Genomic DNA, 19,681 nt, shown 5'->3' with positions numbered 1-19,681 from the left:
ACCCCAGTGAGAACAGCCCACATCACAGTCTCAAAGCTGCATATGCTGGCATGGATGTGGAGAGAAGGGAACACTTTTATACTGCTGGTAGAACTGGAAAATAATACAACCTTTTTGGAAGGAAGTATGGTGAATTCTCAAAGAGCTCAAATTAGACCTTCCTTTGATCCTATAATCCCATTACTAGGCATCTACCCAGAAAGAAAAAAAAATCGTTTTTATCATAAGAACATTTGCACTAGACTGTTTATCACGGCTCAATTTATAATCGCCAAAACATGGAAACAACCTACATGCCCACCAAACCAGGAATGGATTAACAAGCTGTGGTGTATGTATACCCTAGAATACTATTCAGCCATTAAAAAAACATAGACACTTTAGATCTTTTGTATTAACCTGGGTGGAAGTGGAACACATTCTTCTTAGTAAAGCATCACAAGAATGGAGAAGCAAAAATCCAATGTACTCAATTCTGATATGAAGGCACTAGATGATCTATACAAGGGATTGGGGAGAGGAATGAGGGACGGAGAGAAGGGAGAGGGATGAGAGGTCACGGTGTATGGCACACCTCTTGGGCGTGGGACACAATTACAAGAGGGACTTTACCTAACAACCACAATGAGTGTAACCTAACTCATTGTACTCTCAATGAATCCCAAACAATTAAAAGAATTAAATGAAAAAATATCTATCTGGGCAAAGATAACAGATAAATGAAATTGCCATTAAAAGACATTTTAGTTAGAGGAAAAAAAGACCTGTTCTTTGATAAAAATATTGGAGATACTAAGACTGAAACAGAACTTTGAAATCATGTGGTGATGGCTTGTTTTCTTAGAAAATGATGAAGGGTTTGTATAAAATTTCTCCATATGTTTAGACTGAAATTAATCCATACTCTATAAGAATGCATGGATTAAATGACAATATCTGAAGAAGTTATTATGACTTTTTTTTATAATTGTGCTTCCTATAATACATAGTCAAAATAGCTGTTAAAAAAAAGAAATGTGAAGTTACAAAAGATGTAAACATAGCATCTTACTGTTTGGAGAATAAATACATGAGGTGGCACAAATGATGAGAAAGTCTAGGGGAGTCATGGTTTTTCTGAAATTTAGAGTATTTGGAATAGCAAGATATTATGATAATTTCAAGATATTATTTGTAGACCATTTGTTTTCTTATTTCTTAGCCTTTAATTGCATGATAGATTCCCTCATTGTGAGGTTAACTGAGGCTAGGCCTCTTCCGGCCTCATCTTTTCTTTTCCTGCTATGAATCTGAGTTCCAAGTTCAAAGGGACATGTTAGGAGTGATATATTCAAGTTAATAACCCTCACATGTGTTTAACTTGGATGACATCTCTTCCAAAATCTCTCTCCTGTCTCATATGGACAGATAAGAAAATCATTAAAAAATTGGAGCTCAACAACTGTTGAAAGAGAATAAAATGTCTTCCTTTGGCTCTACATTTCTTTCTTTTTTTAGAGACAGAGTCTCACTATCTTAAGAAAATGTCAATCCTTATAGCAGGTTCTTAGATGGTTATCTGCATAAGCTATCACAACAAAACATGATTCAAGGGCTGTATGCCATTGTACAAGATTCAGATATATTTGACAGTAATGTCAGTGGATAGTTATGAGCATGCTCTGATATGTAAGAAAATGTAGGAGTATGTGGCATACCTGGTGAAGGACTCAACTACAACTAGGATTTTACCTTACGAATGCAAACAATGTTACCTAATCATATTATATTATATAATATTATATTAATTTGAAAAATAAAATAGCACTCCCTAGTAAAAAAGGAAAATAAAAAACAATCAAGCAAAAAAGAATCTCATATTCCACTAATTTTAATTAAAATAGGTTGATATTTGCTACATATTTGGGGATATGCTAGCAAAGCACAATGATTGAGTTTTTCCTTTTCAAAAAAAGTGTAAAATGAGTACATAATATTTGGTTTTATATTTCATCAACAAATCCAAATTAATGGTATTATTGGACATTGATGTTCTCTATTGGTTAGCTATATAAAGTGCTTCTTTAATGAAATCAAAGGTAAAATACTAGAGACATTAGGAAACAGAGTAGAGCTAGATCACAGGAGGGTATAGTAAGGACACTAAACTCTTGGAAAAACAGAAGTAGAAGGCCTGTAATATAAACTTTTAAAAAAAAAAAAAACTTCTTTAGGTTTCTCTGAATTCTTTTCTTCACTGGTTTTTCCCCTAAGCTACTATTAAATTGTGAAAGTAAATTTTCATAAACCTGTTTTTGAAGTATTGCTGATTTGAGAAGGAAGAAAAAACTTTTCTTATTTCTCTTTTATGTTCTTTTTTCCTGTCAGAGAATAAAGTCTTTAGAGCATCTTTTTAAATAATGAAAACAATAATAACTGTTCCTAGGAGAATAAGAAAGCAAAGAAGAGGCTTTGTTTGACTTATCTGTGATAAGGCACTTTGGAGCTTCGGTTTTTATGAGTTGAGTAAAGAGATGTATGCAACACTCTAACCCTTCTATTATGACAGTTTATACTTCCTACACAGCTTACTTAACTTAAATGCCTGGGAAATAGACACAATTACCACCTCATGGAATGCTACTTAACTTTAAATGTTCCCTATAGAATAGAAACCCACTTCATCAAAATTTATCTCAGTTTCTCAAGAAGTATTTTTTTCTCTAGGCTCTTGAATATTCCTGTGTAATTTAAAAATTTAATCCAAGATTGCTTAGAAATAATTATAATAGAAAAAGAAAAATTTCCCACACTACTGAAGTCTGTTCACAAGAGTTCCTATGAAAGAGCTGTGTCCTTATGCCCATGTACACTTTAATCATTCACTCTTTCAGCTGTTATCAATTTAAAACCAATGAAACTCCCACACTGAGTCCATTTGAGCAGTCAATTTTAATATCTCGAGGCATCTGTAGTTATTCTGAATTGGCTGCAAAAGCAGAACTAACAAGTTAAGCTCTAACCATAAGTCGACATCAGGCTGGTAAACCATACATCAAACACAGACAGTTAGTCAATACTCCAGTATGAAAAACCAACTAGCATTTTTAAGGAGAGCAATATATTCATAATATGCTTGGCAGTCTGGTTTGCATTTCTTCCTTGATGGCTATGCGTTTAACTTTCTAGTCATCAGAGTGGTTTTGGGGCTGGCAAAAACACAAGTTTGAGGAAAACTGGTCAATCTTCTGATGCATGGATAATATTTTTTAATGAGAATAGAAAGCACGAGGGAATGTGGCTTTTGTGAATAAGAATTGAGAAAGTGTCTTAAATCGCTTTTTATAAGAAATCTCTTTCAACCATATGTTCTGGATCTTTGAGCACAGTCCCTACTTCAAATATTATGTCACTGTCAGGCCATGTGTCTCAATTTTGTGTTTGGGAAATACGGTCACTAGAAATACCTCTTTCCCTCCCAGGAATGACTCTGTGACAGGGTTGTTGCCTCCCATACAGAGAAGAAGACAATGAAGAAGGAATATTCAAACAAGATCAAGGCAGTCATCACTTCAATCAAATCATTTCCAAATTCTGGGGGTTGGCAGCTCTGGGTGAGGGGGAGTGAAGGGTGTTTATAACATATAGCTGCCTATTCCCAGAGCTCTTTTATGTACTTTTATTTTATCTTCAAAAAGAAAAGACATATTAAAGGGAAATATCTAAGGAGGAGCAATGCTACATAAAGTTTATGTTTTCAGATCTGTTGGCCCAGAAAATGCTTTGATAAAACACACTTAGAGCAATATAGAAAATTTCAAAGAAAAGCTGGGAGATATAGCCCTACGTATTGCAATTTGGCCAACACCGACCGACCACCAATTAGGACTATCCAAGTTCAGATATGGCCTCTTGCCTCCCTCCCACAGAGAAAAAGAGAAAATGCAGGCATAGTATTTTTTCAACATAGAATTATTTATTTTCCTGACGGCTAAATTTAACAGATGCTGGTCAATTTTCAGTATCACTAATCAGGTAGGGTAACAAAGAGAGATATATTTTATATTGAACAAAATCATCCCCCCCAATAAAATAAGTTTTTTTTTTTAATCTTGGAAATTTATGAAATATTGTTGGTTTAGAATAGACATTTTTGGGAGGAAAAAAAAGATTTGCAGGCCAAAGTGTCAGTGATGCTAAAGGAAATAAAAGAGCACTCCCTTAATCTCAGGATATGTCAGAATGAATTGCTGATATCAATATCTTCTTTGCTCATAGCAGTCTAGCACATGTGCTGAATGGGGTTCCTGATGAGGAGATACGGGTTATGTGAGCTCTGATACACACTATCTTTAGAGACACACTCACAACTACACATCACGTGGACTGTGAAATCCCATTCATATCATGAGTAAGGAAGGAGCGAGACCTGCTTTCTAGAATGCCATGGAAAATTTAACTTGTCTCACTGCATAAAAAGGATTTTATTTACACATTTGTTCAAATTGTCCATCTCTAGGTCAGGGCGAAATTCTGCTTTCTTCTCTTTCATCCTGCTAAATCTCTTCACTTTGTCCCAAAATGAAACCGCCATCCAGCACTTGTGTGAGGGGTACAATCATGAAAGTTGCAAAGGAGAAAGCCAGGTTCTAGTACCGACTGTGGTTACTGCTCGCAGGTCTATGGAGGCCCCGAAAAGCTAACAAGAACTAAGCTGAAGAGTCTTCCACCGCCTGTGAAGCTGGCTTTAGGAGCCATGAGGGAACTATGCTGTAGGAGAACACCTGCTGGAGAACAGCAGGGTATCAATAATAAATGCTAACCTTTACAACAGGGGCTTCTTTTCAACACTGACAAGGGCCCTGCATCTTTTTCTTCTCATCAGGTGGTTTCATGGAGGAAAGATTTAGTATGGGATTAGAGGACTGAAATGGTCATGGGCCATCTCTCCGGAGGGCCTCAGCCTTCTGAAACAAGAAGGAAATATCACGTTAGCCTGACTTTTGGTCAGCTGCTACTGGTTGAGGATGTGCTTTGGAGAGCGTATCAACTGTGGCTGGTGCAAAGTCAGAGGTGGAAGGAGAGGTTTGGTATCTTTTCTACAATCTAGACAACCACGCGAGATTTGAGTTAGAGAGAGCACGGGGTATGCATAAAACAGGGTATAGATGCACAGGATGAAACAAAGCCTGCCTCCATCTCTCCCTGCTTCCTTATGGGTACGCATGCTCTATTTCTTCTTATTTTATGTCAACTTGTCAGATCTCAAACTAGAAGGCTTAAATACTATATTTTGAAATGGTCCAGAATTTGACTGATCCTATTAGGGTATGCCAAAAACTCTGGCAATATTTTAAGGATATATAGTCCATAGATGGAATAAAATCAGCATCAACTACCAGGGCAAAAGTTAGTGTGAGTTTTAGAGGCCACTGGCTATAAACAAAACGCCGACACGCTGGTTTTGAATCAATTGGGTCTTCTTCATTTTATATTCCCAGCACACAGCATGGCTCCTACCACACGTCTAGTCACTTTTATGGCTAAAGACTGGTATTATTTGGCATTTGAGAAAGAGGAAAGATCTTGAGGACTTGACTTAAAAATGTAAAAGAAATACAATTTAATGGAAAAAAGGGAGAATTATTATTGTTTGCTAATACACAAAATATAGTGAGTTACACACCAGGAATTTACTGGTATACTTTTCTGTACATAACTTGACAGAAAAGTCAAGTGTATATAAGTCACCATCTCAAATAATATTACATTCTAACTGATGTCATTCTAACTGATGTCAGTATCTCCCATAAGAAGATATATTCTGGAACTATAGGGAAACCAATTTATCATTCTGGCTCATTCTTTTTAGCCCTTACTTAATTTGCTTCCATTTCTGGATCTCATTTTCTCTTGTTTCTCCAAAGCTATTCTGCTTTTAATATCTCGTAAGGCCTGGATTGTTTCCTCTTTTGGATAATAGGCTTTTAAAAGACATGGCTTAACCTGCTTCCCAGGTGCAGTTTTCCCCAGTATTTCTCCATCCCTCATGGTGACCTGTACTGTGTTATTGAACAAAGCTAGCTACGTGGCACTCTATTACCAACACATTTGCTCCCAAGAGCCTTTAAATAACAGACACTGCCTGGGAACTGCGAATGCAAAAGAACCAAGAAGCTTGTAGGCCAAGATAAAGAAGCTTAAGGTTGGCTATTAATTTTGGCTAATATTAAATCATGACACAGCTCACACATAAGGATCACAGTTCAATTATGAACCATAAAGAAGTTTAAAGAAAAGAAGATTTACAAGATATTTTTAAGCACATTAGTGCATATTGTGAAAGTTGTGAGAATATTTCAGACCCAAGCAATGATAGACCCATGCCCTAGTATATAAATTCAAATAGAATTATTCTCAGACTAACACAGATGAAGTGGCAATGTTGGAGCATGTCTTTACTCAAAGCTATATTGCAGCATTGCTCATATATGTTTTGCTTAAATTAACAATGTGACAATTAGATTATTCTGTCATACATCAGATCTAACAAATTATTTTAAAACCGTTTTTCTTAACTCAATAATTTTGCTTTTAATACACATGACTTATAGAAAGTCTGGGGCTGATAGCTTATATGTAGTATATCTGCAATTTGTAAAGCAAATCTTTCTTCTCTTTTCCATATAATTGACATATTTTATCAAAGTACTATAATTTTCTGAAGACATTATTTTCTTTTATGACAGACACCTTAAACAATTAGTTGTGTCTGTGTGGGTAATGACTTACACATGCCACCACAAAGACGACACTCCATAAGTGGATGTAGTTAGGAAAGAGAAACGAGCTCATGCCCGTTGATGATACAAAGAGTACGGTACCCTGAGGAGAAATGGAAGCCAAGCCCAAATTATCAATGTACTTTTCCTGAAATAAGTGAATTACTGCTGCCTTTCCTACACACTTGCCTAGATCGATTTTTACAAACATTAAACAAATACCTGGGAGAAATGTTTCCCAGGATATCTTGGTCATAATTTGATTCATGAACCTAAAGAAACGATGAGAAGGAAGGAAGGAAAGAAAGATGAACAGAAGGGAAAAAAAGAAAAGAAAGAAAGAATAAAAGGAAAAAAAAGAAAGGAAGCATGAAAAAGGAAAGCATGAAAGTGTTTTGAATGGCTATAGTAAGCTGGGCACTGCGCAAGGCTCTTTCTACATATTGTTTCATTTGAATTTTGATGTAAAATGTGTAGAGAAGGAAGAGCTAACATTACTAAATGTTAAGTTACTAGCTGGTAAATAGCAAAATCTAGCTGTGGGCCTGGCTTAGTCAAATCTGAATCTGCTAAACTTTCAAACAAATGGAAATATTTTTCTCCTCAATTTTTTTTGGCCCTCTGGCATGTGGGGCCAGCACCCTACGCCCTGAGCCACAGGCGCTGCCCTCGATTCTCTTAATCATAAAATAGAGTTGAAAAATGTTCTATCACCAGTAAGATTGATTTAGTTTATTAGGAGTATAAAATATTTTCTATCCTCTGGAAATAGATCATATTTGAGGCTGTATGGGAGCCTCTGACAGATCACCCTAAAGCAAAACCACATCAGTGACAGGCTCTACCCATGACAAGCTCTTCTGGATCCTTGAGTGCAGCCTTTCTATTAAATCCACATTTTACAGAACAAATATTGCTAATACAGGGATTCATTTTGTGAAGTTGGGATTGGGATGAGGGGCCAGACTTGGGAATTTATAGAGCCACCCCTTCTACCTCTCTTGTGTGAAGATTCATTCTTTCATAGGAATGGACACGCATTACCCACTAGATATCTGAGCAAAGTCACGAATTTGATAACAATAAAAAGAGAAAAATAAATGAAAGAGAAGGACCCAAGAAGAAAGTAATGACTCAAAGACTAGAAGAGAACATTTTAAAATTAAAACAAAGATCCAAAGTGGCATAATAAATTTATGTCCTCAGATAAGCTAAAGAAAGATATCAAACATATCTATTTTTTCCCCGTGTTCTCAATTACCAAGTACTTGTTGAGTGCTATGTGCTACCGTCACTATTAGGTACAGGAATAGAGTGGTCATCTAAGTTTTTGTTCTTTTGGTATGTAAGAGAATGAGATATGCCAAAAAGAACAAATAGAATAATAAGGAAGTCGAAATAAGTGCACATGTGATCACTAAATCAATATAAGGAATAGGGCTAAAACTGATAAATCATTCCAAATATGAGAAAAAAGCAAGATCGACTGAAACAATCAATCCAGATGATCTAATATTCACAGAATAAAGATCTCAAAAGAAGAAATAGAGAAAACATGTGGGAGAAAATGATCAAGGTAATAACAAAGGAAACAAATTCTGGTGCTAATGAGGGCCCTAATTCTTAAAACTAAGTGCCAACTAGAATAAATTTTAAAAATTCTGTCACTTAGGGGCAGCGCCTGTGGCTCAAAGGAGTAGGGCGCCGGCCCCATATGCCAGAGGTTGTGGGTTCAAACCCAGCCCCTGCCAAAAACTGCAAAAAACAAAAAAACAAAAAAACTTCTGTCACTTAAACACTTTATCTTGATTATAGAATTTCAGACTAAAGGCCACAAACCCCAATGACTTTGAGAGAGAAATTTAAAGTAATAATTATAAGAGTGATACAATTTTAAGAGTGGAAACTTTAATTCTGTATTCTAGAAGCAATGGAACTTTATATCCAGCTAAACTATTGATCAAGAGTATGGGCACACTGACGGTATCTTTTGGATGGCCAAGGACTTGTGTTTTCCAAATGAGTTAACCGAAGCTGTTATGTAGTAATGAAAGGGATGAGAGCAAGAAAGAAAGGACCTGAGAGCCAGAAGACAGTACATACAACCCAGAAGAGCAGTGAAAGAAAATCACAGGGAGTAACTGGAGAGCAATCAGTCCAAATTGCAGTTAGAGGATGAAAAGGTTTCAGAAGAAGGTACTCAGGGGAAAAATGTACGGGGTGGCAGACTAGAATACACACAGGCAGACTGAGATGATGAAAGCATGTGACAACGGAAAGGCCCAGAAAGCAAGAAACAGGGAAACTCGGAGAGGAGGGAATCTGTACAAGAAATTCACAATAAAAAAATGAATCAAACTACTTGGTAGCATGATTGTAAGAAAATGATGGAGCATAAGCTTTGAAATCAAAACCATGATAGTTTGTATGTCCTGTTAAGGCATGGCATGCAGACCACAGATATTTCAATCCAATCTGGCACAGGACTTAGCTGAAATTCTGTAATATTTACACGATTAAAATAAACCTATGTTTTTCACATTTAGATCCATAATATGGAAAAAATGAAGATAGAGTAAAACTGCATAAAATTATTAATATAATCCTCAAGTGTAAAAGGTAGAGGAGAATTTTTTTGCATCGAAGGAGTTATGATATTACAAGAACAGAAAAGGAAGTTGAAGACTAGCTGCTGTAATAAACACCCTTAGACAAGCATAATAGTACAGTTTTTGATTTTTATTTTTAAGTTTTAGAATCATCTTAGAAATATGCCATAATTATAAAAATAGGCAAAATGATACAAATATGTGTGATGTAAAAGTACTTAGAAAAGGCAGAGGACACGCAAGGCTGAGGGGGCATGGAACTCCCCATCTTGTCAATCAAGGCCGACATCTCAATTGCCTAGGTTAATGAGACAATAAGTAGAAATGTAGGTAGGTTGCAAGTTGTGGAGAAAGTTAATGGAGACTATGAAACTAGTTGCATTTGACCATGAGTGTATATGGAAGAGAGGGCCAGGTGGATTTGGGTTGGCATAATTGAGAAAAATTCATGCCTACTGCACAGAAATCGAAGGTAATGTATAGGATTAATAAAGCAAGACATTACAAGATTGAGGGTAAGGAATATATCGACAAAAACAAACAAACAACCTGAGCCCTGAATAACAAGGATATAGACCTAGAACCAATCTCTAGAAGAATTATCAACAGATGCCACTTAAAGTAGTCCCCCTAGTGGAGCAAACTGGGAAACTGCGATGAGTTTGGGAAATAGGGGTGAGTTTGGGAAACACTGCTTCTCATCATAAATCCTTGAGAGATACTATTTAATCTCTACAAAGACTGTTTAAGATATACTGATTAAACAGTAGAAGTAGCATGACGTTAATTTTAGTTTCTACTAATGCCATCCAGTATGGTTTGCCCATATTAAGAGAAATGAAACTATTTTCCAAACATACAATCCTCTCTGAATCTGAATCTATTATTTTAATATTAGAAAATACTAGCTACTCCTAAAAAGTCCAAAAAATTATTAACTTTCCTAAAAACTCTATTTTCTATTCTAGCATACCAATGATGTTATTTGAAAGATTACATAGGTGGTTTGGCTGAAACTATAGAGCTTTTACTTCAGTTCCAAAAGCAAGAAGAGGATATGTACAAACACACCTACTACCCTAAAATGTACCCTTTTGCCTATAATTTACATATTAAACTGATTCAAGTTTTGTTTGCAGTGAGATTCTCAATGTAACAAACTCATACATTCAAAAGGGCTCACAGTTCCCTTGGCAAATGTGAATGCACTTGGAGAGATTTTCAGAAGCTACTATTGCAACGGCACAGTGGTTGTTACACCCACCTGCGCTATTAAGATTTCTTTCCATTGAACATTCATTCAGAATTATCTACTGACCCTCTTTTTCTCCTGGCATTGTGATTGGCCCTCTTTTTCTCCTGGCATCATGATGTATCCTTCTCATTAGTCATATTAAAGAAGTTAGAAAGCACAGCCCCATCAAGTGACTGTTTTCAGGTCTAGCTTCTGGCCCATGAAGTCATGTATTGGACAGGTCTCCATGTTTCCATACACAGGTTTTGAAGAAAGGGTTTGTGAGTGAGTTTAGTCTGAATGACGGCAGGGCAATTTTCTTTTCACATAAAGTTCTTTGTGGACATTGCTCTGACAGGTGTTATAAAGTCAATAAAACACAGCCCTTCCTGCCCACATGGTGGTATTCCATAAAGGCTATCTGAATTCAAAGCACAGCCTTCTCAACCTGTTGGTAACTTTACAGGAAGGTAAACACTTTCAAAAGTGGCTGTGGCCCTGTAGAATCCCGCCCAGATCTCAGGAAGCACAATAGTAAGGCCCAAATTGCGAAGCTTTGCCTGATCCTTGGTAAGAGAGGGCTTTTGTGCATATCTGGAAGAATGGACAGTTTAAAGACCATAATACAGATTCTTTGGCCAAATACCCTGCAGAACAATTTTAAAGGCCATTGTGTCTCTAAATAATTCTTCTTTTTGGAAGAGTTCATTTTGCTTAGAAAATTAACCATTTAACCATTAATCATTAATTTATTTTATGTGATTTTTCTTGACTGATTAAAAAATACTGATTTTATTGCTTTTTCTAAGTCTTTTCCTTAAACATAATAATATAATAGAATAAATTACCAACAGTGACTGGCCAGGCATTTTTAAGAAATGGCTTAATGCCTTTTAATAGCAACCTCAGTAAAGGTCTGAAAAGTTCACAGCTAAAATTGAAACAAGCCCAAGAAGTGACTATATTTGTAAAACTTGATCAGAATTTGGGAAAAAATAATTCTACTGAGACAATAATATAAGCCTATCAAATCAGAATTTTACATAGAGTTTCCAGAGCTCTACTAATGAATACGGACTCATTGGTCAGTTATGGTGAAAATTTAATGCAGCTCTAAAAGAAACACATGAATCAGAATGTGTTCAGTGGCTCCATTGTGTGAGTATAAAGACTGCATGAGACATCCAGTTCTTCCATTGCTTTCTGAGACCAATTCTAGAGCATACAGTAATTAATACTTCAGCATTTTGCTTGCATCAGACCCTGCCACTGAATTAAAGCTCCTTTTATTTTGCCACAGTCATGAACTATTTGGATGTCGTGTAAAATTGTGATTGGCTGCTAATATGGTGTTCTAGTTTTCAAGATGGCAGGTAACCTGCAACTGAATCCTTTCTAAGAAAATGATAATCTGTAGGATGAGTGCTAAGATAGAATTGAAGACACTAGTATATTACTCTATAAAATTGCATCTGTAGAGTGTCGCTTCCTGTCTACAGCCCTGAAAAGTACCTCTTCATAGAGTAAAAGTCTGAGGCAAGTTTGATTTGAAGCAGGCCCTAGTTTGAGCCCCAAATGCTTACATTCTAAGACTTTTCCACCTGATTAGGATGTATGTACACATGCTTCATAAAATTTCACCTTCTAAAATTGGTTCAGAATGTCAGCTAACTTTTGTTATATATTAACCTGTTTCAAAATGGCTGAAACTGATAGAGCCAATAGTTACTGTAAACTAAACAACTTATCATTTTAATTATTGCTGAAAATATTAGGATCTGCTCTTCTCTTCTTGAGAAATGATTACATATTAAGTCATCTTTTGCTTCTTATAAGAATTAGTCCTTCTCCAAGTTAGAAACTTATTTTAGCCCATTTCAAATACTTTCTTATGTTTAATTTTTAAAAGATAGCCCATAAATCAGAGAATCTGAAAAGTAGAGAGAGTAATCAACTCATGTATATGTTGTCTTGTTAGGAAAAAAGTATATTTTGCCTGTATGATTTGTAAGGAGATTTTCAGTTATAGAAGTCTATCACTACTTCCATCCATCCATCCATCCATTCATCATCCATCTATCTGGCACAGTAATAGTAACAAAAATGATGAATAATATTTGTATTATAGGGTGGTGCCTGTGGCTTAGTGAGTAGGGCGCTGGCCCCATAAACTGAGGGTGGCGGGTTCAAACCCTGCCCCAGCCAAACTGCAACAAAAAATAAACCGGCATTGTGGCAGGTGCCTATACTCCTAGCTACTTGGGAGGCTGAGGCAAGAAAATTGACTAAGCCCAAGAGCTGGAGGTTGCTGTGAACTGTGAAGCCATGGCACTCAACTGAGGATGACAAAGTAAGACTCTGCTTCTTAAAAAAAAAAAAAAAGGAAAGAAAGAAAAAGAAAAAGAATAATAATAATTGTATTAACAGCAAAGGGAATTTATTGAATAATTACTTTTGTTCCAGAAACTCCCGGACAAAAATGCTTTATATAGGTTATCTCATTTATTCCTACCAATGACCTCTCAATGATATATATGAGAAAACCGAGTCTCAGAGGTTATCATAACTTGTTCACAGTGAAAATGATTAAGTGCAAGAGCTGACTAATTAGTCTAATGCCAGAGACTATTGTTTTTACTGGTGGCTAGAATAGTTTAGAATACTTTATTCTCTGCTTTACATATATTTGCAAAAGTGTCTAGTTATTTCAAATTAGGTTAACTTTTTGGCCCTACAGCTCTCAATAGCCATACATTTTCATGACGCTATTTTGTCTTAGAATTTCTTCCTAGCATTCACTTGAGACTATGACTAGGGTAATCAGACAACCTTTTTTCCAGATCAGGACACTTGTAAGAGTGAAAAGGGCTGCATTAGTAAGCATGCTGGGATAAGAGGCACTAACTCAAACTATCCAGGCACGTGAAAATACAGGGTCCTTCCAACAGGAAATCTTTTCTCTGCTCCCAGTGTAGAGTGTAGGTTCTCTGAGGACAAAACTAGCTATTTTGTTTGATGGTTCCATGACATCATCTTTATTTTTTCAGGATTCATTTTCTGAACAACTATTTTTGTCTCTGTTACAGAGTTGAAAATTTGATAAGCAACCTAAGAAACATAAAATATTTTAGTATTCCTTAGAGCTGATTAGCTATGGACACACCAGAACATTCATTTCTCACAGTTACAGTATAAGTATAAAACACCCTGTACCTTTAATAAGTCCTTTCTCTTGCAGAGTTTTCAGGGAAGGTCTCCGGGTAATGAACTTCTTTAATCTGCTTTTAACTCGGTTTTTGTCACTTGTATCGGAAGCACTATGATGCAGTCTGAACACTGAAGATGAAAAAAAAAAAGAAAGAAAAAGGTTTCAGTAAATTTCTTCTTTATGATTATTACTTTCTGCAAATACTAATAGAAAACAGTAGTTACGGAAAAACTCCCTGCAATAACCACTCGGGCTCTTCTGTCTAGACGGTATGTGTATACAAGTAAAACTGGCCCACATGAAAAGCCTGCGTCCCGCTGCAACGTGAATGTGCTAAGAAAATGTGGTTGGCTCTGTATGTTTACCATGGATTTTCACTTTCCTTCTCTTATATTTAACATGATCATCTGCAGAACACCACTTATTTGTATCTGTACACAAATTTCTCGGAACAAAGAGAAACTTATCTACATTGTAGGGGAGAACTCTAACATTGCTAATTTCAATGAAGTCTGATTACATATTATACTATCTCTAGGTAATGCAGGAATTTTTGCTTGAATAATTTTGTCAACTTTCTTTTTTTATGTTAACCCAAAGTCATTTCTCTTTCTGAAGCAAATATTTCTTATTCTCTTTACTAATATATAATTACCACTAGTTCCAGGTGAAATTCAGAAATACAAATTTGCCTCAGACTTTTCCCCTGTTTTCATTAGCGCCCTCTTCTCAGCTTCCCATTGTCAGTTTTACCTTCAAAGTCAGGTGTGTATTAAGTTCATCCCGAAACAAGTATTTGCTGAATGTCTACTAGTCATCAGGCTCCAGGCTTAAGGCTCTGAATTCAGTATGAATATTAACACAGAGCAAGGTCTGGTTTTTCATAAACCATGGGGTCTGGACACATTCAAGGTGTCTTATCATTACTGACACTTAGTAATTTGTTGTGTCTGTGAGACAAGATGTAGATCTTAACTGAATCCTCCATGGTCTTAACCCATTTATTGATGTAATGTGAGAAGGTGGGACACCTTACTAGGTATTGTTTTTAACAAATATAGGTCTGCGTTTTAACATCTGCCTGGTTCGCGGTGTGAGAAACTTTCTCATGACTGGCCAAGTAAGGACATTTTTGAACCCTCCCTCCCTGAGCTTTGACTGAAAAGCGTTGCAAATTTGAATTGGCAAGATGGGAAGTTAAGGTGAAGTGCAAGGCTGGCAAGGACAGAAAGAGGAACAGCCTGCCTGCCTTGTAGGAGAGTGGAGTTTTATTTTTCAATTAAATTAAATGTTTTGATTATCACATGGGACCAACTGCTATAAGTTACTAAGTGGAGACAATGTCACTCAAAAGGACCATAATATTTTGTATTTATTACCTTGAAGTAATACTTCCCAACTTTTTTATTGTTGATATTTTAGTCTGGACAATTCTTTGTCATAGAGTCCTGTCCTCTGCAGGCTGTCTGGGACGTTGAGCCTCATCCCTGGTCTCTAACTACAATATGCCAATTGCACGCCCTCCTTAGTTTTGGCAATCAAAAAAATGTCTTCATCCATTGCCAGATGGTTCCTGAGGGGTGGCTGTGTGCAAAATTACTAGCTTAGACTAATGGGAAAAGTTATTAGATCCACTTAAGTTCTCATTGATTGGTGGGAGGTGGTCTACCCATACACCGAGAAAATGTAAAGGAATTCTGAATGGAAAAACTACAGTATCTATCTATCTATCTATCTGTCCATCCATCCATCCATCCATCCATAAAATTATATATATGTGAACATACATATCTGATCTATCATCTACCTCTGTCTCTATCATCTGTATATCTAACTAGCCAGCTAGCTAATATCAACTACCTGTTTATTAAATCAACTGATATTAAAACCACAGCTTGTATCATGTGAGGAGGGTGAGTAGGTCTATTGTTTGAAACAATTGGGACTCACTGTTACAGACCTGAGCTTCCCATCTATTGTTCCTGGAAGAATGAGTCGTTTAGGTGTGAGAGTTATAGAGGCCTTCAGCACACGGGGTGATTAAGCAGGACCAAGGAAGCCTGACCGCTGGGCAGTTGCATGGTCTTCTGCTATGAGCAGTCTTATTCATTTTCCCCAGTGGGTTGCACAAGTATTATCATTTGCTCTGTGTATCTTAACTTAAAAAACTGTGAGAAGCAGTGTTTTAGACCTATGCTATCAGCATGGTTCCACTGGTCACGTGGGGCTACTGAGCACCCGAAACACAGCTTGAGCCGTACGCTGAGGTGTTTTAGATATTTTAGGTTAAACAAAATATCTTATTAAAATTAAAATATTATTAAAACCTGCTTATTTTTACTTTCCAAAATGTGGCTACTAAAAGATTTTACACTACACATACGGCTTACTTTATATTTCTGGACAGCGCCACTTATCTGATTAAAAACAAACAAATACAAATCGACAACCTATCACATACAGAGGTTGAAATCCATTGCTGGATTTCACTGCTGTGGATAAAATACCCATGGTCTGTGTAATTATGAAATATGGCAAGGGGTATAATACAAGTACAAGAGACTAAGGGATCCTGGAGGAGGAATTGACCCAAATATCCTTAGAACCAAAACAAGTAAAATTGGCTTTCAGAGGACTGTAGATATCAGGCATTAACTGATTCAAAACTGCATGGCGGAAGAGTCATTCTGAGCATCTTCACATACTGTGCTCATGTGATATCATATCAGCTTTCATCCTATGTCCATTCATTGCAGTTAATACCAGTGGTACGGGATCTGCTTCATCTGAAAGAGATAGTCGAAGTCCGTAGGTCTGGATTCTAGTGTTGCCAGCGGAAGGAACACTTACCATCCTATGGAATTACACTGCTTGGGGCAATTCGAATCTCAATTCCATCCTTGGAATGGCATCGAATAATCAATCTAAGTTTTCACAGGTTACCGAAGGTAATATTTTCTATTTCTGGTCTCTCATCAAAATCCTGCCAATCCCCATGACAAAATACCAAGAAATGCAGGGCCAAACAATGTATATTTTTTGCCATTTTGGAACTAGTTAAAACAATGGGATTAGAAAGTACTTTGCACATTAAAACATACATTTACAGAGTATACATGCTAGATTACAAAAATAATTATGTAGTGAATTATATCTTTTTGAAACCCCCCCCCCCAGGTATTCTAGTGATAGTATTCTTAATTAGAGTGATATATATGTATACTATATTGTTTTCAATACCACCATCTGGCTCCACATGTGAGAAATGTGTGTGAGGTGCATTGGTTTTCCAAAAAAAAAAAAGGAAATATGTTTTTTAAATGCTTTATCTTGTTTCCTTCTCCAATGTACTGAGAAAGTAGCAGTTTCGGATATGATTATACACTTTATAACACAGTCAAACTCTCCTAGAGACAGACCAGAGCGTCAACTTTCATTTCCTGATGCCACAAATAATTGTCCTCAGATGACAAGTCAAATTACAAGGCCTATGCCATCATTCACTCCATTCATTTTAAGAAGAGTTATGCAGAATTTGAAGTCAATAGACAACTATAACATATAGCATACTTGTTATTAACCAAATATCTTAAAAGCACTATGAATACAAAATAAAAATGTAAAAAGTGCATGGTTACAAACCAAGGTCCAAAACTGGGTCCCTGTAAACAGCAGTAAAAGTCGTTGAATATTGTGGTTTACAAATCTGATCTTAACAGCCAAACTTATAAAACAGTTTATGCTTTTCTGTTGTCAAGGGAGAAAAACTTGCCAAATCGTTCATTTTAAGTAAATACAACATAACCAATTAAGGAAAGCAAATTTAAACACATGCCTATGATAATCAGGACATAGTTGGCTTCTGATTTCACTACTGATTTTAACAGAACAGTGTTCCTTCCATTTTCCCACAGCACCCAAGTGACCCCACACATACTTTTAGAAACTTGTAATCACACAGTACAAATAAAAGGACACTTTACTGGAAAATACACAGTGTGGTACAATAATCCATCATTTATGAAAAATAGAATTCAGCCTTTTCTTTTTCCTCAGAGATTCAACTCCTTTTCGAGGGTTAAGCTTCCTGAAGTTAAAAAATTTATGTTAAGCCAATGAGTAGTTTTTTTTTCCATTCCCATTTAAACTTTTTATTTCAAAATGAAAAAAAAAAGCCCAAAGAGATATGGTTTAAACTCTAAAACATTTAATCTGATTTATGTGGAAGACTAGAGGAATCATTTTTAATTCTATGTATTTTCACCTCCATAGTTAACCTGAATTGTACTAGCTTTCCAGGCACAATAGAATTTACCTATATTTCCTTTATGTTCTCTTCTCTATTTTCATTGATGGGTGCTCTTTTCTTTGAAGCCCACAGAAATAGAATACGTGAATAGGAATTTTGAATAACATTATGCACTTTAAGTCTCAATACACAGTAGACAAAGGCATTAGCTATAAGTACCATTCTTAACCATTTAAAGACTTGAAGTTAAAAACCGCTCTAACCAGAGAAGAGTTGGAATTCTGGGCTTTCTAGGATGTTAGGATAGTGGGCTTTCTCAGATGATCAGTTAATAGCATTACAGATGAGAATAGGCATTACTCCAACACAAGCTTTACACTCCAGGACGCAGCTATTATGGTGTTAAAATCACTTCTAGGGGCAGAAACATTTAAGGTAATGATTGGCCTCTGCATGTTTATTTTCCCACTTTAGTAACAGGAAGAAGAAGCAGCACATTTTGGATCATGAACATCTACTACCGTTACATTAAGGGGATGGGAACCACAAAAGAAAACCCCCAAATCTTCCAGAATCCAACAATTTGGATAATGTGATCCAGAATTGTGCATCTGCCAGAACTTCTCTTGCTGGGGAACTTATTTTGAAATATCCCTTTCCCTGCCAAACTGCTGTTCTCGAGGTATTCCCATGTTACAATTACATGTTGTTATTATTATTTCTTTTTCTAATTTGAAAATGCTGGGAGAGCTAATGTTTCAGAAATGTTGCTAAAGGGCAGCAGAGTCATTATCCTTCAGAAAAGCTACAGTAAACAGCTTTCTAGGCTACTTGTTCTCACTTTATTGGTGAGGTTTGACATAGGGATCAACATCAGGTGTAGAGAGATAGTTTTGTTAGCAGCTAAGAGCTCCCAACACTTCAATTCAATTCCAGGAGGACGTCAGGTCAAAGCTGGCGGCAGTTGCTTAGTACAATCATCTTACCGCAATGTGGTGACCGGAGAGGGAGATACGGAAAGAAATGACACAATAAGGTTATGTCAGGCTCTTAATCCCCGGAGATTCCAAAACACTTCTCAAACCATCACAGGGATTACATAATGAAGTACTGAATTGTCTCCACTCATATTTTCCAATACAACCTTCTTGTGTTTACAATCAGCCTGTTTTACCACTTTCCAAATTACTTAAATAAGAGTACCTTACCAAAGTTGATTGAAAATACAAATAAGTTTATTATATTTCTTTTTAACCTCTTGCCTGATTCCTTTCCAGGGCATACGCACTCGCGCTAACTCACAGGGCTGTAATAAACTCTGCTTTGCCTTCTCCAGCTTGCGGATTTAGAGCTCCCAGAACTTTGCATGTAACTCCCTGTGTCAGAGTGGGCCTAAAGGGTGAGTTTGGGCTTAATGTACTATGGGTCCTTTAATATCTACCCCTCCATATGCTCGATGTAAATAGAAGTCATAATTTCAAACCCTAATTTGCAGCCTGAGAAACTAAATTATTGAAACTGTAAGTGACTTACTCAAAACACAATCATATTAAATCTGGAAATAATCGAAAGAGGGAAGAAGGCCACTTTAAACAGCAGCTCTTGGTTTTAGCCACTTAA

General features: G+C 36.4%; 1 protein-coding gene across 1 annotated transcript in view; it reads right to left on the bottom strand.

Annotated features, from left to right (window-relative positions):
• The window catches only part of LOC100942085 (rho GTPase-activating protein 15), a 322,990-nt gene that overhangs the window by 250,251 nt on the left and 53,058 nt on the right, over window positions 1-19,681 (bottom strand). The window contains exon 3 of the mRNA XM_023515030.1: window positions 13,818-13,940. Within this exon, the coding sequence (XP_023370798.1) occupies window positions 13,818-13,940 (123 nt within the window). The remainder of the gene's footprint in view (window positions 1-13,817; window positions 13,941-19,681) is intronic.

The sequence above is a fragment of the Otolemur garnettii genome, unplaced genomic scaffold (genome assembly GCF_000181295.1).
Source record: "Otolemur garnettii isolate 467f Iridium unplaced genomic scaffold, OtoGar3 scaffold00064, whole genome shotgun sequence".
NCBI classification, from domain to species: Eukaryota; Metazoa; Chordata; class Mammalia; order Primates; family Galagidae; genus Otolemur; species Otolemur garnettii.
Note: the sequence above shows the minus strand (reverse complement) of the source record. Positions and strands in the feature narration are given on the sequence as shown.